Source organism: Rana temporaria, chromosome 7 (assembly GCF_905171775.1).
Source record: "Rana temporaria chromosome 7, aRanTem1.1, whole genome shotgun sequence".
In the NCBI taxonomy this organism is placed as follows: Eukaryota; Metazoa; Chordata; class Amphibia; order Anura; family Ranidae; genus Rana; species Rana temporaria.
This window is the reverse complement of record NC_053495.1, coordinates 150574659-150598228: the sequence shown is the minus strand read 5'-3', so window position 1 is coordinate 150598228 and position 23570 is coordinate 150574659. Positions and strand designations below refer to the sequence as shown.

The following is a 23570-nucleotide window of genomic DNA, read 5'->3' as shown; positions in this document are numbered from 1 at the left end:
CTTTTTGGTGGTATTTAATCACTGCTGGGTTTTTATTTTTTTGAACTAAAAGATGGAACATTTATTTTTTATTTATTTTTTTCCTGCACTTGTGGACGGCAGCACTGATTGGTGTCACTGGGCACTGCTGGGGCTTTACTGTAATCATGGCACTGATCAGTGCCCTGTTTCCCTGGTCTCCCCTGTGAGGAGATGCCGCTGAGTGACTCTCCTCGCCATACACTCTGTGTGAGGCAAGTAGAGCCGATTACCGGCACTTCCACATTTTACATGTGACCAGCTGTGATTGGACACAGCCAATCACATGGTTAAAGAGCTGCGTCATCAGCTCTTTACAGAGATCGGGGTCGTCACGTGTCCTAGGGACACGGCGTGATCGTGAGAGTGGCCATTCTGGGGTGCTGTCATCTGATGTCCTCCCAGGGCGAGAGCCACTGTTTGACAGTGGTAAGGTGGCAAGTGGTTAAACAGTTTAGCCACTTATTTTTTAGGGCCCTTTCACACGGAGCGGATCAGTAATGATCCGCTCCGTGTGTCCGCAAAGCTCAGCGGGGATCCTCCTTAAAATCCCCGCTGAGCTGACAGGGCGGTCCCCGCACACTGTGCAGGGACCGCCCTGTCTTTCCTCCGCTCTCCCCTTTGGGGGATCGGGCGAACACGGACGTCCGTGTTCATCCGATCCGGCAGACGAAAGAAAAATTAGTATTTCTTCCGTCTGCAAATGCGGATCTTTGCTGAGGCGGACGAATTACGGGTGTCAGCGGATATTCATCCGCTGACACCCGTAATCACATAGGGACCCATGTATGTCCCGTTTTCATCTGCAACGGACGGATGAAAATGCGGACATACGGTCCGTACGTGTGAAAGGGCCCTTAATGTTTTTACATGGTTATTCCTGAAAAAGGGGCCAGTCTGAAGTGACATAGCAGGACTTTTTTTTTTTTTTTTTTTGGTCTTTTTACTAAAGTTCCACTTTAAAAGAAGTGAGTTATTTCTAGTTGAATCATATTGAAATTTACACTCCTATGGCTAAAATGGAGGTTCTTTCCTTTGTGTAAAAGGTTTAAGAATTGAGTCCAGTGTGTGCATTTTTCCTTTTCTGACCCGTAGTAAGAAATGGCTGAGATTGTTCTCTTGTGTTTCATATTCTGATTTTAAACTATATATTGGGAAATGGGATTAGTTTTCTTTAATGCCAACATGTACTTCCCTCTGATAAAGCTAAAAGCGCAGCCTAAGAGAAGGGAAGCACACCCGTGTTCACTTCTGTCTATGCCCTAGTGGGCCTTGTCCAATGAGCGTGCTATTAGTCAACAATCTTAGTCAATATTCCAATCGCACACCTTCCTGGAGAAACGGCCAATAAGTGCAAAAATGGGTGCTGAAGCGATCACCAGCTGGGAACTGGAACAGTCGTCATACGTACATATTCGCCAGCACGCCGTAGATCGTAGATAATGTCCAAAAATGTATTGCAGTGAAAACCTCACAAGGATTGCAACGTTTCGAAGTCGCGCAGGACCTCTTCGTCATGCAAGTGATATCACTTGCCTGACAAAGAGGTCCTGCGCGTCTTCGAAACGTTGCAATCCTTGTGAGGTTTTATCTACAATACATTTTTGGACATTCTCTACGATCCACGGTGTGCTGGCGAATATGTACTAGTCAACAAGTCGGGCACTTTTTTCACTGGTTCTTCCAAGGTGCGGATTGACTCATTGGCGAGCTGGTCTTGGGCCCCATGTGAAGTCTGCATAGCAAAGTGGAAGCACTCTTCACATGGGGCCATCAGGCAGCTCTTCTGTAAAAATGCGCTAAGAGAGCCTTTTTATTCATGCCGTGTGGAGTACAAGTTTGCTTTGAAAACTGCTCAGCCTCAGTCATTTGAATCTGCATACAGACTTGCCTTGACGCAGAAAAAGGCGAAGTTGCTATGCTCTAGAATGGAGGCCCGTGGTGTTGGCGGTAAAACTATGCTATTTTTACTGGTGACATTATGAGCAGATTTGCAGCACATTTCGACCGCTAATGGGATAGCTTTACCCCCGCTAGTGGTATAGCCGCGCTGTCCCATTTGATTCCAATTTCCATTGATGGGCAGCAGCGGTGAAGGAGCGGTAAACACACCGCTCCTTCACCACTTCAAAGATGCGGCTAGCGGTACTTTTTTTTACCGTCCAGCTAGTGCAACGCTTTAGTGTGTGAGCCCTTGGGCTTTCACACTGGAAGCAGCTGTTTGAGGTACGATTGCAGGTGCTATTAACGCTATATCGCCTGCAATACACCCTCGGTGTGAAAGGGGTCTTAAGATGCACAGTTCCAATACACCTAAAACATGAAATGGTAACTAAAGCAGGAGTCAATATTTGTGGCTTCTAAAATTTTTAAAAACACTGATACTCCTATTGCCTGCATCTGACTGTTATGTTTTCCCTATATGGGGTGAAAGGCAGGGGTTTCCTTTTGTATGACAGTTTACTCATGATGGTATAAAATTGTGGAGACATTAAAGTACACACTTGCTCACAGGAAACAGTCAAAACTGACCCCAAAGGGAAATGCAGGCTACCTGATGTGCCATCTAGAAGAGCAGGGGTCTCAACTGGCAGCCCTCCAGCTGTTGCGAAACTACAAGTCTCATGAGGCATTGCAAGGGTGACCATTACAAGCAGGACTCCCACAGGCAGATGCATGATGGGTCTTGTAGTTTTGAAACAGCTGGAGGGCCGCCAGTTTGAGACCCGGATCTAGAGCATAATGGAACCCCAAATCCTTGGTTGTTATGATATGCAAATATCAACTTTGGGAAGTAGAGTAAAAAGTTCCACCCATTTAAAAGCGGCTACAAAAAGTGGAGCTACTGACTTTTAATAATCGAACGCTTGCCTGTTCCACGGTCCAGCGATGGCTGTGCACTGCGCGAGTCGTGATTGGTTGGGCAATCTTCTGGGACCTGTGATGTGTCCCAGAAAATTGCAGGGAGAGGTGATCTTTCTTCTGGTTCCAGGGGAGGAAGTGGGAGAGCTTGATGCCTGTAAAACACCCCCCCCCCCCCCCCCCCAAATGACATGACAAATGTGGCATGTCAGGGGGTTACCAATACTTTAAGTGGAAGTTCCATTTTTGGGTGGAACTCTGCTTTAAGATTTGTGGCTCTAGGCAAACCTGAGAGGAAGGTTACACTGCATGATTAAATTCTAGTTTATTGAACTGGTTATGGTAAAGTAAAACTATAGGTATTTTATTTATTTATTTTTTAAATGGAGCCTGAAAACTGCCTTCCATGCCGCCCAAATGTGAAACCCTAAGTGCTTTCACACTGGGGTGGTGCACTTGTGGGACATTAGAAAGTCCTGCAAGCAGCATCTTTGGGGAGGTGTGGAAGCACTATACAGCGCTCCCAAAATGCCCTGCCATTTGAAATGAATGGGCACCGCTTCCGAAGCGCTGCCACATGGGAACTTTTAACCCCCTCAGCTGAAAAGCGCTGCATAAACAGCGCTGAATCGCCGCTAAAACGAGCATCGATTTAGCGCTAATGCTCGGGCGGCCCCAGTGTGAAAGTAGCCCAACGGACTAGCTTCAGTGTTTGATGCACTCAATCATAGTTCCCCATCTGCAAAACCTACATAAGTACACGCATATACCGTTCTGCCATTTGGATATTTTTATTTGAAGATGCACAGGAAACTCGCCCGTTGCCATCTTTTTGACCTTATGTATTTTTTATTTGCTCCATTTCATCAATTATAGTTTGCAAAAAATGATTATATATATATATATATATATATATATATATATATATATATATATATATATATATTATAATATATACTGGGAGTTCCTTTTTATTTCTATAAACTCAGAGTAGAACTATAGGCAAAACTTTTTTTTTTTTTTTTTTTCATTTGACCGGTGGCTTTCTTCTCTAACCCATTGGGGAGAATTACCTTCACCTCCTGTCCCTTAGCCAAAAGAGGAAGTAAAAAAGAAAATCCCTGTAAATAAAGGGAATTCCTTGGGTGGGGCAGGTGATCAGAACTAGATTTCCCCTCTGACTTTTCTGGGGACTACCCAAAATTTTCTTTCTTCATTTTCAGTAATAATGGTAAATGGTGAGGGAGAATCTCCCTAACGGGTACAGATGGCAAAGAAACATAATGTGTTCTAATTCATCTCCACCCTGTCCAAAACAAAAAAAAAAAACATTTCACACTGGGACAGTTTGCAGGCGCCATTGTGCTAAAAAAAACCTGGAGTGGTGCGCTAGCAGGACTGCTCCGAAAGTCCTGTTAGATGATCTTTGGAGCGGTGTGTTTACCGCTCCTTCCCATTGAAAGCAATGGAAAACTGCAGCTATCCCGTCAACAATGCGCCTTTGCAGAGGCACATTGCCCGGCGGTATTGACCTTTTTTCGGCAGGTAGCGGTGGGGGGGTTAAACTGCACTGCTAGAGGCCGAATACTGCCGCAATTCCGATGGTAAAGTACCGCTAAAAATAGCGGCGTTTTTACCGCCATCGTACCTTCTGCCCCAGTGTGAAAGTGGCCTTGGTTATCCTTGAAGTCTAAGTGCAACTGGATTCATCTGGTGTTTAGTCAGTGTTAAGGTTTTCACTTGGTTCTCTTTAGATGAATTCATGAAAGTGGTTCTGAAGTCTATAAAGGTTTTTTACCATTGATGCATTCTCTGCATTAAGATAAAAAAAAAAAAAAAACTTCCACGGGTTTCACCCTCCTCATCCCCCAACACTGAACTGACTTGTATTGATCCAGCACTATGCCCAGCTGAAGCTCTTCTGTCTGTCTTCCTGGTCTCACAGGTTTTACTGAAATCAGTGAGAGCTATTGGCCTCTTCTGCTGTCAGTCAAATCTATTAAGCAGAGAGCGGGAGGCGGGGCCCATCTGCACTGTGTCTATGGACACACACAGCCTGGCTCGGTAACAAGCCTGCATGTCTGCCCCCAAAGCAAGCGGCTTGCTATGGGGGCAGAAGAGAAGGAGCGGATGGTGTCAACGGGGGGTCCCCAGAAGAAGAGTTGGGGGCAGCTCTGTGCAATAGTATTGGTAAGTATACACTTTTTTGGATTAAAAAAAAAAAATAATAACTTTTCCAATCACTTTAATTGTAGCATTTCTCCAGGAAAAAGGTTAAACATGCAGCTGAAGGAGCCTGCCAGCAGATTTGCATTTCTGTCATTTTTTGAGAATCTGAGTCTGGTATGGGAGGAGGCCTGGAAAAAAAAAAAAATATATATATATATATATATATATATATATATATATATATATATATATATATATATATATATATATATATATATATATATATATAACATATAACATTTTTTACAGAGATGGATAGATATCTATACATCTCTGAGAGACAGATGGATAATCTCCAACTTAGTCTGAGAGGCCAGTCCCAAGACAAAGTTAACTATTTATAATGTACATTTAAGCATGTATTGATGAATCTTGAGCTCCATTCAATGTTTTTATATCCATCTTGCGTTCAGCTTTGATAAAACATTTTCAAAATTTCTCACTAGAGCATCTATTCTGCTCCTGATCTTTTACAACAATACATTGTTGGTATGTTTTCATATACACATGGTTGATGGAATACTATCTCACCTGATTCACTACCGTATGTGACTTCCGCAGAGAAGCCTTTAGGTTGTTCAAATGGCACATTAACAAGCAGAAACGGGCTGCACTTGTTATGCTTAGTTATTTCAGTAAACGATTAAATAGGTGGTGGTTTTATTTGTGTGCTTGTTCACTGGTTGTAGTTTACTCGCTGATTGGGTTGCATTAATAACTTTTTGGATATTCAAACAAAATCTCAATTTGGGTTTCTTTTTCTTTTTGTTGGGTCTACTAAAACCAAAATGTAATCCATCACCGCTTACAAGTCCTTGGATGTGGTAGCTGCATACATTTTTCTAATTGTAATCTAAATAAAGAAAAATAGCCGTTGGTCTTGCCACTGAGTCTAAAATGTGAAAGGCCATTTTTTTAAATGCTGAATTATTGTTTTAATGGTCAGTGGGGATCACAGCCTTTTACTTCCACAATCAAGATGCTCCCCATTGGCCAGATGGTGATCAGCATGAAGATCATAAGGTAGAGTATAAGCATAAACATGGTCAACCTGCCACAGTGCGCACTAATGAATTGTGGTCACTTTTTTATTTTTTTTCCCCCTGCTTTTATTTAAAAAAAAATCAGTTTACCCAAATGTGATGCTTGGCTAAATATGAATTGTGGTGGGATGAGTTGGCACCTGGCTTCTTGTATCTTTTATTGTATCCCCAAGCCAACATTGTTTCTGGTCAGCTTGGAGAATTGTGCCCACATCCATCTTTACATGTTGCAGCCCATTTTGTTTACATAAAAAAAAGTCCAGCAGGAAGTGGAAACCTCCAATAATGACTCAGTAACTGGATGCAAAGATGTTTCCTGAGAAATCTAAAACTGTCAGGTGGTTTAACGCTCCAGGTTTAAGCACGTTGAGCAATTTCAGTTAATTTGCTTATTTTTTTAATGAATTAATTCCCTCGTCATTTTATTTAGGGATGACCGGATTGCTAAAGTTGAGCAAGTTCAAGGAAAGCCCAGTGAAAGTTTGGAAGTTCACAAAGACGCTGAAGAATGTCCATCCACCACTCAAGCTCCTGCCCCAGGACCGAAATCTCTTCTTGGCAAAGGCCCACCAGTTGACTCGCAGGTTAGCTTTGTTTACTGTATAGCGCTAAACAGGTTGGCTGCAAAAAAGGCTTCTCTACCTGTGACTTCAAAATCATGAAAATTCTAAATTGGATTAAGCCATAGTTCACATTGATGCGATTTGGCTATTGAACGGTAATAGAGGGGAAATGTTCCAATATAGACATTAGTTCTTCCTGTGTTGGCTATGGGACAGGAAGTGAAGAGAAATCTCCCCAATGGGACAGCTTTTTTTTATTTTATTTTTTGCCATCTAACGGGTTATAATCCTCCCTTACTCTATCCAAGGTGAAAGTTTTTTGCCTTTTTGGTTCTACTTTAGGCTCCATTCACATCTAGGCGGACGAAATCGCGGCGTTTTGTCGCCGCAAATCGCGGTACAAATAGCGGCGTTTTGTACCGCGATTTGCGGCGACAAAACGCCGGTATTGTCCGCCTAGATGTGCCCCAGGTTGACCCCCTCTATGGAGATGCTTCCCATCTCCTAGCCGAACGCCGAAAGACGCCTGAAAAAAGGGTCCGGGACCTTTTTTCAGGCGGCAGGCGTCCGGCATTCGGCGTGGAGATGTGAACCATCTCCATAGAGGGACATGTGTTTCCAGCCCTCTGGCGGCAGCGGCGTAGCGCTACAGGCGTAAAAACGCCTAGATGTGAATGGGGGCTTAAGACCACTGTTTAGATGAATAGGATGTCAGCTGTTCCTTATCTCTTTCCTTTTTCCTTAACCACTTAAGCCCTGGAAGGTTTTACCCCCTTAATGACCAGGCCATTTTTGCGATACGACACTGCGTCCCTTTAAAGCGGTTGTAAACCGCATAAACTTTTTTTTTTTTCCCCCAAACCTGCAATGCAAACGGCATAATAGGCTAGTATGCACCTCGGAACGAGGTGTGTACCACTTACCTGGTCCACGCCGAGCAGGATGTCATCTTGCTCCGGCGTGTCTTCCGGGTATCGCCGCTCCAGCGCTGTGATTGGCTGGAGCGGCGATGACGTCACTCCCGCGCGTGCGCGCGGGAGATTTAAAATCGGCAGGGTCCGGCGATGCCGGTCCTTCAGCCGTGGAGTCCCCCCTGCGCATGCGCCGCCCGCATTGCGGGGGTAATATCTCCTAAACCGTGCAGGTTTAGGAGATATTCTCCTTACCTACAGGTAAGCCTTGTTGTAGGCTTACCTGTAGGTAAAAGTCCAAATAGTGGGTTTACAACCACTTTAACTGACAATTGCACGCTGTACCCATTATTTGGATAATGCATATCCAAATAATTTAAAACAAATGTATTCATCAGTTTAGGCCGATATATATTCTACATAGTTTTGGTAAAATGAAATCCCAATAGGTGTGTATTGATTGTCTATTGTTTACTAGTAATGGTGATGATCTGCGATTTTTAGCGGGACTACCACATTGCAGCGGACAAATCTGACCCCAAATTACACTTTTTGGGGACCAGTGACGTTGCATATAGTGCTATAAAAATGCACTGATCAATGAAAGGGGTTAACTCTAGGGGGTGATCAAAGGGTTAACTGTTCCCTGGGTGTGTTCTAACTGTAAGGGGGGTGGGCTGTCGGAACATGACGAGATCACTTTTCCTGATGATTGGGAACACTAGATCTGTTATGTCCCCTGTCAGAACGGGGATTTGCCTTGTTTACAAAACCAGATCCCTGTTCTGCCTCTGAACAAGGCAATCGCGGGTCGCCGGCGCACTTCGAGTGCGCTCGACCCGCAGGCACGTGCCCGCCCGTAACTGCGCCTGTGCGAGCCGACATACAGCTACGATGACGTCGATTCGTGCAGGGCAGCCGACCTGTCGCCATTCAACTACGGTGGCTGGTCGACAAGCTATTAAGAGTATGCTACTTCATTTTTGATTGCCTTTTTTTTTTTTTTTTTTTGCACATCAAATTCTTTGGATTGACAGTTGCTAGGGCACTTGTAGCCCAAAGTCTAATATAGCTCCAAGTTCGCTGAGGCACCAGTTCCTTTCATCTTCTATTGTTACCAATCCACTTTTTGTGATGTCGTTATGTTTTCGTATTGCTGATATTTACTGTCCTTTGAGTGGTGCAGACCCTACTTTGTATTGTTCTTGTACCAACTATGACAGTGATGAGGATCTCCTCATTTTTTTTCTCATAAATATTGAACAAGAACAGAATGTCACTGAATATTGTAACTTGTAATTCTGCTGGCATACATTTTAATTTATTCTGTTTTGGTTTTCGTAGGATCGGCGCCAGATGCCTCCATCACTTTTGGCTCTTGATAAGAACATCCCACCTTTAATGCAAGCCAAAACTGCTCCCCAACAGGTATCTGTTTAAACATATTTCTGCAGCATGTGTTGGTCACTGTAGCCCAATGATTGTAATGCGGATGTATGGACACGGTGCTTGTCCTAATTTAAGACGCGTGCACTGCAGACATTGTGCATATATGACCGCATATTTGTCTTTCCAGATTTACCGCATATTTGTCTTTCCAGATTTACCCCTCCACCAGACACAGCAGATCACTGATCTGACTACCGAGTGGAGATGCTCTGCCCTGGTACTATGTGATCGTTGTGACCAATCACAGCAAACGCATGTCCAGTAGTAAACATGGCTGCATTCATACAGCAGTTGAACTACTGTGATGTCTGAGATTGGTCGCAGTGATCACATGGTACAGGCCAAGCAACACCTTCCTGTACCATGTGATGGCCAAATGCAGCCGAGAGCTGTCAGAAATGATTACTTGACCATGTTACCACGCTAGTGTAAGACTGCAAAGGTGATCCCTGATTGTTGCCACACCAGTCCCAGTGTTTCCTAACCAGAGTAAGTCAGCAGCATTGTTCCTGATTGCTGCCACACTAGTCCCCAGTGTCACCAGACCAATGTAGCCAGCAACAATGTTCCTGATCTCTAGTCCCCAGTGTCACCAGACCAATGTTCCTGATCACCGCCACACCAGTGCAGTGTTGCTCCTGCCTCCTGTACTGACCCTGGCCTGTTTGTCACATTTTTTCCTGTTGCTTGTACTAATCGCTTGTCTGTTTGCTGACCATGTGTATGCCTGCGTCTGGAGAGGACACATATGCACATCCAGCTGACTATGTTCCTGTGAGACACCAGTCCCAGCCATCTCCTGCGCAATACTGCTTTCCTAGAACCACAGAAACTTTTTTTTATTTTTCCCGCTTCCTTGCCTCAGCCTCCTTTACTTCCTGGTCAGTGAACATGACGTTCCTGGCGACAGCTATGTACCAGCTAACAGATCCGCCTGCTTAGCAGTGGGATCTCCCCACTGAGTAGGTGGATGACAGGTCTGTCTGCTCCACTTGTGCAGAGCAGACAGGATATTTGCCGGTCTGACCAATCCCCTAGATGGATGGGGAATCCCCATCCCCTAGATGGATGGGGAATCCCCATCCATCTGTTTTAATTGGATCAGATGTAGGCAGGTGGAAATGGACGCGTCCGTTTACATCCGCCTCCTTATACAGAACAATGGGTGGTCTCTGCAAAATCCCCAACTGCCGCGGTGACATGGACAGAAGGTGGAGATGGAGAACGGCAAGATCAACCAGTTTTTTTTTTTTTTTTTTTTTATGCAGAAAATAAATCTCATTGTGACGGAGTATGAGCAGCTTGTAATACTCCATTTATTGAGTTGTTTTTTTTTTTCTTTGTTTAGTAATTTGTATTCTCTGTCTTAATTGTTTAGCACCCATCTCAAGTTCGCCCAGGTGCCCCCCCATCAAGACCAGCAGCACCGCAGTCCCGTCCCAGTGAGGATGAAATGTGGAAACAAAGACGTCGACAACAGACAGAAGTTTCTGCCTCAGTAGAACGTGCCCGCAAAAGACGCGAGGAAGAAGAAAGGAGAATGGAAGAGCAGAGGAAGGCGGCATGCGCAGAAAAACTAAAGCGCCTAAATGAGAAATTTGCTCCTCCTGCTCCTCCTCCTCCTCCACCTGCTGCTGCTACGACTACTACTACATCTTCAGCAGCTCCTGAACAACCCGCAGCTGAAAATTCTCCAGAGGAGAAAATTATAGCCGAAGAATCTTCTCAAGACTCTCTCCCTAAAGAGGAGCAAGCTATTGAAAATGACCAGTTTGTGAAAGAAACAGAACAGGAAAGACCAGAGACTCCTCCTCCGCCCCCTCCTCCTGTACAACATGAAGAGCCAAAGGAAGAAGTCATCGTCTCCCATCCTGATCTGGAACTTGAACAGGAGGGTGGAAGTGTTCCTGATTTGGAAGAAAAATCATCTGATTTAGGTATTCTATTACCTGCCTTTTTACTTTTTTTATTTTCTGTTTAGCTGCTATATAAATGATATTCAATATATTGTGCTGAGCAGCCGTTTTCAAGTTGAACATTGGCCATCTAGAAAATGCTATGTAATGCAGCTGGATCTGATTATTTAGTCTACTTTTACACTGTTGGTGCTCCGCGTCAGGGGTAAAGCGCTGCTAGTTTTAGTGGTGCTTTTCTGAACGCTAGCGGGGAGCTTTTAATCCCTGCTAATGGCTGAAGAAAGGGTTGAAAGTAGCGTGTTGCAGCGCTGCCCATTCATTTCAATAGGCAGGGCATTTTAGGAGCAGTATATACGCCGCTACCTAACTGCCCCAAAGATGCTGCTTGCAGGACTTTTCAGAACGTCTTGCCGTTGTGGAAAGTCGTACTGAAATTAATGAGGTGGTCTTCAGGTGTTGGGAGGCCATTTCTAGCGCTAAAATGCCTAAAAACTGCCTCAGTGTCAAAGCAGGCTTATTTTAAAGACTATCTCCATTGTTGTATTGTACAGTACAGACACAGGAGTTTCTTCTTGGACCCAATGGGGTTATTTGCTGTTACCTTCAGGTAATTTTACACTGGCAAAAGCTTTGCTGGGCACTTCAAATTTTTGACCAGTTTTCCTTTGACTGAAGAATCTTGACAGCTTATCGTTTTATGGCTCAGTAGCAGCTTTAGTAGCCGTTACTTTTGATGTACATCTTGAGAACTATACCCAGACCCCATCACGGTGGTGCCAGACTGTAATGTTTGCTTCAGACATTGGATCCTGTGTCTGATGCTCAACTTGGTACATGGTGCAACAAGTGAGTTGGCTGTAGAGTGCTATACAGATCCAGGGCAGTGGTCTCTCCCTATGGCACCCAGACCCTGAAGACCCCTTCAAGGATATGCCCATTATGGCAGGCTAAGCCTGGGACACGACCAGCTATTATGTAGATGAGGTAAGAGAGGTTTTTCCTGTTCCTTTTATATACGGAGTCCTTGGGTATGTATATCTTGAATTATTACCTGAATATGTAGTAGATGCTACACTATATCATTTTATCCTAAAATACATATCATGCTAAGACACAAGTGTTTAAGGCAAGGGTTATGGTGTAATCTACATTTTATTTTTTTAATAAAATATTTGTGTCTCGCTCAAAATTGTAGGTAATGTTATGATAGTGTTTACCTAAAATTGGTAGTCTTTTCTTTCACCTCACTGCAGCAAGTTTCTCTCTGGCTAGTAATGTAGTGCTTAGACTGTAGACCGGGGATCCTCAAACTACGGCCCTCCAGCTGTTGTAGAACTACACATCCCATGAGGCATTGTAACACACTGACATTCACAGACATGACTAGGCATGATGGGAATTGTAGTTCCTGAATAACTGGAGGGCCGTAGTTTGAAGACCCATGCTGTAGACTGCTCACTTTTGCCACAAGCTAATCATTTGCCACCTCACCGGTTGCCTGCTACCTTAGACATAGCCGCAGAACTTGGTAGGCACCTGGGTTTTTATTTCTAGTATGTAATGTAAGTTTTGTATGTTGACCATTTTTTGTGTTTTGTAAACCTTTTTTTTTTTCTTTTTCTTTTCATAGTTGAGGAAGAACCACAGTTTACAAGAAAAGACAGTGTTTCAAGTGACCAAGAAATCTCCCCTCCAGCAATACCAGTGCAATTGGCAACACCTCTCCCTGTCATCCAACAACCTTCACTTCCATCTCCGGTTAGTGCACTTCCACCTGCTCCCTCCCCAGTACCAGGGCCTGTGTTGGCACATGACAATGACTCCGATGCAGGAGCCCAACCACGTCCTTCTGTTTCTTCTGGATACTCCAAACAGTTTCAGAAATCTTTGCCTCCAAGGTTTCAGCGACAACAGGTACTACTTCACTCAGGTTTCATATCATATGTTATATTGAAATTTCCACCATCGTCCTTTGTGGTTTCACCATTTAATGGACTTATGCCCTTTTTGCATTTTAGGAACAGATGAAACAGCAGCAGTGGCAGCAACAGCAACAGGGTGTACTCTCCCAGCCTGCTCAGTCACAACCGTCTAGCAGTCCTGTTCCTCCACCACAGCACAGGCCTCTTTACCAGCCTATAGGACCTCATCCTCAGCATTTAGCTTCAATGGCTTTTGATCCGCGCTGGCTGATGATGCAGCCATACATGGATCCCAGAATGATGTCTGGAAGACCTACAATGGATATGCCACCAATGCACCCTGGTAAGATCGTTCATTTATTGTTCCTTCTTTATGTGATTCTTAATATTTACACTAGTTATCCTCAATATAAGTATAATGGAAGCCAAAATTAAGTTCACATTCCCTTTATTTACAGGGATGATGCCAACCAAGCCAATGATGAGACGGGAACAGATGGATGCTTCAGCAACTGCTTCTGAACCATATGACCACATGCCTCGATCTGTAAGAGATCATGGTGTCCCTCTATCTGAACCTCGCATGATGTGGGGAGCAGAGTCTTACCCACACCCAGACACCCCACAGGTTTCGTCATCTGCAAAAGAACCTGAGGCACCTGAAGATTACAGGTAGAGTTATGTTTGTTTTCCTGTGTCCACACAGCTCGGAAAATGTCTGTACTTGTGTGTTTAACCACTTCCAGACCAGGCCTTGTAACAATCAGTATTTTTTGCTAGAGAATTGGTTGGTTAAACAATTTTTAACACTATTTGCACAGCGGTTTTTCAAGCACACAAAAAACCCACATAAAATTATTTTTTTGAATGTTCCTGCTAAAAAAAAAAAAAAACGCCAAACCAAATTTTTGGGGAAAATTTTAAAAGATAATGTTGTGCTGAATAAATGGATACCATTATCAAACATGTCACACTTTGATCAAATTTAAAATTGCGCACGTAACGCAAAGACAACAAAAGTAAATTTTACTTTCCACATGCAACCCTTTAAAACCTTTACAGGTTACCACTTTAGATTTACAGAGTGGGTTTAGTACTAGAATTAATGCTTATGATCTGACGTTCGTGGTGATATGGGACGATTGCTGTTTGCCTTTGTGCGAGAGCATGGGGGGGGAGATGGTGGCACTTTAAATGTTGTGCGTTTTTATTTTTATTTTATTTTTTTAATAGTGTTGCTTTTAACGTGGATGTAAACCCTATTCATGAAATTTGAGCTGGGCACGTAGATCTGCAGCGTTTTCTTGTCTCTCTCCAAAGCACTGTGTTTTATATTGGTCTCTTGCTGCGTTCCTCTGTTATCAGCCTGACAATTTCCATCACATTATGATGAGAGCAGCTTGAAGTTTGAATTTGGAGGTTGCTATAAATAGATTAGCAGAGCTCTGGACGATACAACGGAGAGAGCTTATGCCGCGTACACACGATCATTTTTCGGCATGAAAAAAACGTTGTTTCTTCAAAACGTAATTTTAAATGATCGTGTGTGGGCTACACATCAATTTTCAGGTTCTGAAAAACTACAAAAAAGAAAATTGAACAGGCTGCATTTTTTAACGTAGTTTTAAACTACGTAGTGTGTGATCGTGTGTGGGCTAAAACGACGTAAAAAACCTGTGCATGCTCAGAAGCAAATTATGAGACGGGAGCGCTCGTTCTGGTAAAACTACCGTTCATAATAGAGTAAGCACATTCATCACGCTGTAACAGACAAAAAAGCGTGAATCGTCTTTTACTAACACAGAATCAGCTAAAGCAGCCTAAAGGCAAAAGGAACTTCCCCTTTTATAGTGCCGTCGTACGTCACCGCGCTTTGCTAGATCATTTTTTAAAAACGATGGTGTGTAGGCAACATCGTTTTAATGATGAAGTTGGGAAAACGTCGTTTTTTCAACATGCTGAGAAATGATCGTGTGTACGCGGCATTAGAGTCTCTACCTGTGTGTACAGGGGGATGTGCCTTTCCTCCAATTGGCTGTGTGCCCAGGCTTCTCTGCAACAATAACCGGGTAGATAAAAAAAAAATCCTAACTCCAAGGGCGCTTTATAACCAGTATCTAATGCTGAAGACATCCACTTGAATTTTTTCTTTTTTGTCATTCTTATTGCTGTCACAAGGATTGTAAACATCCTTGTGACAGGTTCTCTTTATGGAGAGATCTGGGGTCACACCAAGATCATTTTTTTTTTTTTTTTATGCTTTTGATTTTTTTTAAATTGCGCTGTTGATCCAGGTAAACTGAAAGTGATGTCAGGTCATTGCTTTTGGGATACCATAGCGGACAACCCATCCGGTCTTTGTTCGGCTTTCTTATCTACAGGCCGGCTGGTCGCTCAGGTCTCTTGGTGGGATAGGGAGAGCCTAAGAAAACTGTGGAAGACGTCCCCTCCAGATGCTTGAAAAAGTCCAGCGGTTAGTTAGACGCTAGGGTTTCTTTTACAAGAGAGCAGCTGGACGCATAATCCGGTATAACCTTTTAAGGTCCAGTCTCAGTCGTATGGGTATGCTTGTCTGCAAGTTGTGAACCATGTATCATCTTGGAGAGACGTTATCTTAATGGCAGACATTTTAAATAGCCCTCAATCCCGTGTTTTTCTTGTGAATTACTTTTCACAGTCCTAAATAAGCCTCAAAAGTTTCACATAAGTATTTTTGATGCAAACTGTTAAGTGAGTGTATGTGCCTTTTGGAATAGTTCTATAAATGATTTAATTTTTTATTTTCTGTTTTGTCAGGTCTGAAACTTCTGTAGATCAGGACATAATATCTGAAACCTACTCAATGGACCGTATAACTTTTGAACCACAACACAAAGCAGACTTCTTCTCAAGATCTCGAGAGCCTGATATTCACAGCGCACCTATAAGGCATCCAGAACCTGTTCAGTTACCGCAGGCAGAGGAACAGGACACAGGACTTTCCGGGTTTGATCAAACAGAGAAGCAGGCCCCCTTAGATGATGCATCCCAAATTGACATCCAACCTGTCTTGACCAGAAGTTTATCTAGCGAGTCAGCACACGCTATGAAACCGGAAGAAAGGAGAGCCGACACTGTGCCAGCAACTTCTAACGTTTCGGCTAGACCACCAGAACCTACAAAAGAAGTAGTGGAAGAAAAAACAAGGAGAGAGAGTTTTCAGAGTTCTAAAGCACCTGAATTTCCAAAAACGGAAAAACCTTTCAAACCCAAATCTGAAACAAGGTGGGGCCCAAGACCTGGTTCTCGCAGTAGAGACGAAGGTATGGATAGACCCATAAGGAGATCAGGACCCATCAAAAAACCTATTCTTCGGGACATGAAAGAGGAGCGTGAATTGAGAAAAGAAAGGGAGGAGGAAAAATTTGGCCATGGGCATGAAAAGTATGGGCATGATAAGTTTGGGCATGGGCACGAAAAATTTGGGCATGGGCACGAAAAATTTGGGCCGCACGAAAGATTTGGGCATGGACACGAAAAATATGGGCCGCACGAAAAATATGGGCCGCACGAAAAATATGGGCCGCACGAAAAATATGGGCCGCACGAAAAATTTGGGTCCGAAAAAATGGCGAAACAAGAAAGAGTTGAAAGAAAACCTTCACCAGCTAAACCACCATCTAGCCCAATTCACTCAGTCAGTAAAACTGAACAAGAGAAGCAATTGCCTGAAGCTGCAACTGTTGCTAAAGTACAAAGTGCTAACACCTTACCTACCTTACACTCAGAAAAGCCATTAGAAAGCACATCTGAAATGACACCTAAACCAGATTCTCAGCCAGCACCACCTAGTCAGCCAAGTAAGGAAGAAAAAATTGTACGGGTGGTTAGCAAGGAAAACAAGGATCCTCCCTTGGATAAGCCCAAACAAGATTCAAAGCCTCCATTGCTTTCGCAGCCCAGTTATCCATCAGTACCTCATCGAAGAGAGCCTCTGCTCCCACCAAGAGCTTATCGGAAAGAGGCTAGGGACAGAGACTGGTTTCCTGAGCAAGGATATAGGGGAAGAGGGCGAGGAGAGTACTACTCCAGAGGAAGAAGTTACAGGGGTTCCTATGGAGGGAGAGGGAGAGGAGGTAGGGGTCAAAGTAGAGACTACCCACATTACAGAGACATTAGACCCCGCAATGATCAAGGTCCTCCTGGAGCTGTAAGGCGCAGAGATGAAAGTGAAACTCGCAGTGAAAGCTCAGACTTTGAAGCTATGCCCAAGAGGCTCAGACAACGTGGGTCTGAAACGGACTCTGACAGTGAAGGCCGTGAAAGTGCAAGTGACACACCTTTATCTGATAAGGAAAGTGCAAGTAGAAGTAAACCTCGCATAGGTGACCGATCTGAAATCAAAAGGGCCCCTAAATCTGTTTCAGCTTCAAAACCTGAGCCTGGAGTTCCAAGGCCAGAGGGTAGAACATCTGAAAGACACTTCCCTAGAGAAGATGACTCTAGAACAAAACCTGGTTTCTTGCCAAAAGGAGAACCTTCCCGTAGAGGCAGAGGAGCTGGAAGTTTTCGGCGTGGGGGAAGAGAGCCTGGCATCCGTATGTCACGCCCACCACCACCACGAAGATCTAATTATAGGGATAACCAATGGATGCCAAGACAGCATGAATCAAGAGCACCACCTCCTCCAAGACTGGGTGAAGGGGAAAACAAACAGGAGCATCCAACTTTACTGGATGGAGACAAAAGGCCGCTTATTAAATTTGAGCATAAATTTGATCCTTCAAGGGACAGACCACGACGGCAGAGACCAACACGTCCCCCAAGGCAAGATAAGCCTCCAAGATTTCGACGATTAAAAGAAAGGGAAAGAGAAGATGCTGGGAAACCTGTTGAGGTTACTGGATCTTCTAATCAAGGAGTGCCCGTCTCTAGTACTGTTCATGAACTTCCCTCTGATTTCTCTGGTAACAAAACACCAGACTTGTCTAATCATAATTCATCTGACCAGGCCAACGAGGAGTGGGAAACTGCTTCAGAAAGTAGTGACTTCAATGAAAGACGAGAAAGAGATGAGCGGAAAGCTGCCTCATCCACCAGTGTTCAGGCCCCTGTATCTAGCAAATCTGCTGATGGTTTGGCTCAGTCTCCACCTAAAAGAGAGATTGCCAAAAGAAGTTTTTCCAGTCAGAGACCTGGCATGGATCGTCAGAATCGTAGAGGAAATACTGGCGCTCCCAAACCCAGCAGGCACTATTCTGGACCCAGGAGTGACAGGCGGAGTGGTAATTCACTGCAGAGGGGAAAAAGAGGGTAAGTTAAGTGCTAAATCTTTAACCTCCCTGGCGGTATGATTCTTTCAGAAAAAACATGCTGAAAGCGGTACCATTATTTGCAAGGAAATTTGGCGTTTTATATTGTAGGTCTGTCATTTTTAGAAATAACTCACTTAAATCTGACCAAACAAGCTTCTAATAGGCATCCCGGGTATGACATTTTCTCTTTCGTTCATAGACGGACACAGCATCCTTTGACCTTCGGGTTATGTTCTTCCTACCAGGAGATTTTAGGCAGAATTTCCACAGCACTCAAGGTGTTAAAACTTTCCCTCATGCCGCTCCTCCCAGGGGGCGTGGCTCCCCCAGGCATAACCCACACCCTGCTCCAGCAGCTTCAGTTTGTTTCTGCCTAACCGTCAGGAGAGTCAGGCTCTCTCTGGAGTCCTGGACTCTGGAGTTTTTTCTTGCAAATTTTTTTGCATTTTGCGAGTTTTTTCCTCGCTTTTTTATTCTATTTTTGAATCCTGCGATTCTTCTATCAACAGCCGACTGGGTGACAGGCTGGGTCCTCGACCCTTGTAGTCCCCCCAGGTTCGGCCTTCGAGCGTGTGCCGGCCCTCAGCTCCGCTTTGGGACGTCCACGACAGGCCCCATTGCTCCAGGGGCGGCCGGGGAACTTCGGTTCTAGGGCACACATATGACCGGTCTCTATGGCCTTGTCACAGTGTGTCTGGCTGACAGCCATGCCGTTCGCGGACGTTGGTTCTGTCTGGGATACCTCCAGCCGGGTAGTCGCAGGACAGGTAAGTAGTGGCCCCTTACTCAGGTAAGTGGTCTGGCTGGAATGTTTTCCCTTGGGAGGTCGACTGAGGGTTTTCCCCTGCTTTCCTCTCTCCCTTATTCCTCTCCCTCCTTCCCCCTTTGGGTGACGGCTGTGCAGGGGGTTTTTTCCCTGGGGCTCATATTTTATTTTATTTTATTTTTTTTATTTTTTCACTCGGGTATGGCTGAGGCTGTTCTGTGTCACTGCAGGGGACTGTGGTGGACATTCTGGGCATTTTTGTGTGTGCTGTGTGCTGTTTTGGTGTACTGTCATTTTTGGGTACACTGTCTTTTTAAAACTGCGCAACGGCGGCCATTTTGCCGGAGCCGCGCTTGTATTATTCGGCGGCCATTTTCTTGTGGCCGGCGCCGTTTTCAGCACTAGTTCGGCCTCTAGTGGCCGTTTCGGCGGGGAAAAAAGACCGCGAATCATCTGAGGGGACAGACGCAGCGCTGCAGCTTCTCCTCAGCACACACTTGTCCTTCACAGACCGCGCTGTACCAGGGGGGTGGTGAGTCTCAGGGGGCCCCAGACTGTGCTCTAGCGGCCGGGAGGTGACCTGTGGGGGACTTTTTTCCTGCCATTGGCAGTGGGGGTGACACGGCAGCTGCAATATGGAGCCTGAATCAGGCCCCTCATTCCTCACAATGCCGGAATTAACCCTAAGCGCCCCTCCCCCTGCCACATCTGTTGAATCGGTGTCGGCTGTCCTGGAGTCTTTTCTCACCAGGTTTGAAGCTGCCAGTGCTCGGTTGGGGGGTAAAAAGCGCCCCCCCCCCCCGGAGGCTGTTTCTGGGGATATCTCTGACGCAGAATCTGATAACGCTGTTGCTGCTTCTGGTTCTGTCATGTCAGAGGATGCGGGCTTAACCCACATGGACAGCGAGGATGACTCTGCTGCGGAGTCTGCTGACAAGGAATTTGTTGGAGCTCTTATTACTGCGGTACGTGAGACTCTTCATTTAGAGGATGTGGCGGAGACACCAGCGGTGTCAGTCCCTTTTGGATTCCGCAAACCACCGCGTACCGCTAAGGTATTCCCCTGTGTTCCTTATTTGGACAATTTGTTGTATAAGGAATGGGATACACCGCAAAAGGCTTTTGCTGTTCCTAAAAGCTTTGCTACCCGTTACCCCCTGGAGGAGGACTTTTTAAAAAAGTGGGTCACTCCTCCGTCGGTGGACCCTCCTGTGTCCAGACTGAGTAAGGCTACTACGTTGCCTGTGGAGGGGGCTCCTGCTTTCAAGGACCCCGCTGATAGGAGAGTGGAGGCCGTGGCCCGCTCCCTGTTCTCGGTGGTGGGTTCGGCGGTAAGGCCGGCTCTGGCCGGCGCCCTGGTTGCTCAGACGCTAACTGAAAGGGCGAAGCTCCTGCTGCAGGATCTGGAGGTCCAGGGTGCTTCCGAGTCCTCTAGGGACCTGGCTGAGCAGTTGATTCAGGGTCAGAAGTTTCTCTGTGAGGCGGCTATGGATTCGATTCCTTTGCTTTCCAGGGCTTCTGTCTACGCAGTGGTTCTGCGCCGCCTTATATGGCTGAAGTGCTGGTCGGCTGACCAGTCCTCAAAAAAGGCCTTGGTGGATTTGCCCTTTAAGGGCGGACGGCTCTTTGGGGCATCCCTGGATGACATCATTAAGGATGCCACTGGAGGTAAGAGCAACTTGCTCCCTCAGTCGGGGAAGGGTAAGGAACCTCGCCGCAAGCAAGGTCCTACTTTTACTACCCCTAAGCGGTTTTTTCGTGCGCCCAGCGCGGCTGGAAAAGGTCCGCAAGGGGCAAAAGCCCCTGCTGCCGGGCGTAAGCGCCCCTGGTTTAACAAACCAAACAAGCCTGCGGACAAGCCTGCTTCCGCATGAAGGTCTGCCCCCGCCCGGGTCTCGGGTGGGGGGACGGCTTCACGACTTCGCGGATCGGTGGAACTCTCTTCTGACCGACCGTTGGGTTTGCGAGGTGGTCGCCTCGGGGTACAAGATAGAGTTCCTCTCTTGTCCCCCAAACAGATTTTTTCCATCCAACCTCCAGCTTCCTCAGGATCGGCGGCTAGCCCTATCCGGGGCTGTCCAGGATCTTCTGGACAGAGGGGTGGTTGTGCCGGTTCCCTCGCTGGAACGGTTTCGGGGGTTCTACTCCAATCTGTTCGTGGTTCCCAAGAAGGGAGGGGTTCGCCCTGTCCTGGACCTAAAGGCCCTCAACTCCTTTGTCAAGGTGCAGCGATTCAGGATGGAGTCGGTCCGTTCTATCATAGCGGCCCTCCACCAGGGGGACTTCATGGCGTCCTTGGACATCATGGACGCATACCTGCATGTCCCCGTTTGCACAAGCCACCAAAGATATCTGCGTTTTGCGATCGGGGAGGACCACTATCAATTCGTGGCCCTCCCGTTCGGGCTGGCGTCGGCACCACGGGTGTTCACCAAGGTGCTCGCCCCGATCCTGGCCTTGCTAAGGCAGCGAGGGATCGCTATCGTGGGATACCTGGACGACCTTCTCCTGAGAGCTTCTTCAAGCTCAGAGTTAGAGGAGGACGTGTCCATCACGTGTCGGACTCTGCAGGAGTTCGGCTGGCTTCTGAATCTCAAAAAATCAGTGTTGGTTCCATCCCAGAGGCTGGAACACCTGGGGCTGGTTTTGGATTCGGGGGAGGCAAAAGTGTTCCTCCCATCGGAAAAACTGCGGACCCTGCAATCTGCAGTGAGACAGTTGTCGACCCAGAAGTGGTCGTCTCTTCGCTTCTGCATGCGGGTTCTGGGTCTGATGGTGGCCTCCTTCGAGGCGGTTCCGTATGCCCAATTCCACACCAGGGTACTACAGAAGGAGGTTCTGTCACGATGGGACAGGGTCCCATCTTCTCTGGATCGCCAGATTCGGTTGAGCCATCTGGCCAAGTCTTCCCTGGCATGGTGGCTGACGTCTCCGGTGCTTCGGTCCGGGAAGTCTTTTCTTCCGTGCCGCTGGACAGTGGTCACGACGGATGCCAGCCTCTTCGGCTGGGGGGGCGTCTGGGGCACCCAGTCAGCCCAGGGGCGCTGGACTCAGGAGGAGTCCCGCCTGCCGATCAATATCCTGGAGCTCCGAGCGATCAAGCTGTGTCTTGTCAGGTGGTCCCTGGAGCTGCAGGGCCGTCCTGTCAGGATCCAGTCCGACAACGCCACGGCCGTGGCGTACGTCAATCATCAGGGCGGCACAAGGAGCTCGGCCGCGGCGACGGAGGTCGCTCACATACTTCGGTGGGCCGAAAGGTCCGTTCCGGCCCTGTCAGCGGTATACATTCCGGGAGTTCTGAATTGGCAAGCCGACTTCCTAAGTCGCACGACTCTGGATCAAGGGGAGTGGTCTCTCCACCCGGAGGTTTTTCAGATCCTGTGCCAAAAATGGGGCACTCCAGACGTGGACCTTCTGGCGTCCCGTCTCAATCGGAAGGTACCACGGTTTGTGGCCAGGTCAAGGGACCCCTGGGCAGACGCGTCAGACGCGTTAGTGGCTCCCTGGGGTCAATATCACCTGATTTACGCCTTCCCTCCTCTAAGGCTCCTACCCCGCCTGCTGCGCAGGGTGGAAGCCGAAGGGATTCCAACGATCCTGATCGCCCCAGATTGGCCGCGTCGCTCTTGGTACGCGGACCTGGTACGTCTGGTGGCAGACGCCCCCTGGCGCCTGCCTCTGAGGGAAGATCTCCTGTCTCAGGGCCCGATCTTCCATCCTGCTTTACGGTCACTGGCTTTAACGGCGTGGCTGTTGAGAACCAGGTACTGAAGGACCGGGGCCTGTCGGGCCCGGTAATCTCTACCATGATGCGTGCACGGAAGTCCACTTCTCGAAAAATTTATCATCGTACATGGAAAGCATACATCTCTATGTGTGAGGAGATGAAGTGGCACCCCCGTACTTACGTGGTGTCCCGGATCCTGCTGTTCCTACAGCGGGGAGTGGACCAGGCTCTTGCCTTGAGCACGATCAAGAGTCAGATTTCTGCTCTGGCTGTTTATTTTCAGCGTCCCGTGGCAGCGCACTCTTTGGTTCGCACGTTTGTGCAGGGGGTCCGGCATGTGGCCCCCCCGGTGCGCCCTCCGCTACCTTCTTGGGACTTGAACTTGGTCCTCTCGGCGCTTCAGCGTGCCCCCTTTGAGGACATTCGGGAGATCCCCTTGCTGACTTTGTCGCAGAAGGTGGTCTTTCTGGTAGCTATTACCTCTATCAGACGAGTGTCTGAACTGGCGGCCTTGTCTTGCAAGGCCCCCTACTTGGTCATCCATCAGGATAAGGCGGTGCTGCGCCCGCGACCTTCTTTTCTTCCGAAGGTCGTTTCGGCCTTTCACATTAACGAGGACATTGTTGTTCCATCATTATGTCCTCAGCCGAAGAACCCGAAGGAAGCCGTTTTACATTCTCTAGATGTGGTTCGGGCCCTTCGAGTTTACTTGTCGGCGACAGCTCCGTTCCGGAAGTCGGACTCGCTGTTCGTGTCTGTGTCCGGTCCCAGTAAGGGCCTGGCAGTCTCGTCGGCCACCATTTCCAGGTGGATCCGACAGGTTGTGCTTCAGGCCTACGCCCTGAAGGGGCGGGCGCCTCCCTTTCGGGT

At 46.8% G+C, this 23570-nt stretch overlaps 1 protein-coding gene across 3 annotated transcripts in view; it reads left to right on the top strand.

The window, feature by feature from the left end:
- PRRC2C (proline rich coiled-coil 2C) overlaps positions 1-23570 on the top strand; it is a 98219-nt gene that overhangs the window by 31922 nt on the left and 42727 nt on the right. For all 3 annotated transcript variants that reach the window (XM_040360135.1, XM_040360136.1, XM_040360134.1), the window contains exons 10-16: positions 6583-6736; positions 8971-9054; positions 10454-11012; positions 12622-12905; positions 13010-13256; positions 13372-13585; positions 15710-18205. In XM_040360135.1, coding sequence (XP_040216069.1) covers positions 6583-6736; positions 8971-9054; positions 10454-11012; positions 12622-12905; positions 13010-13256; positions 13372-13585; positions 15710-18205 — 4038 coding nt within the window. The remainder of the gene's footprint in view (positions 1-6582; positions 6737-8970; positions 9055-10453; positions 11013-12621; positions 12906-13009; positions 13257-13371; positions 13586-15709; positions 18206-23570) is intronic.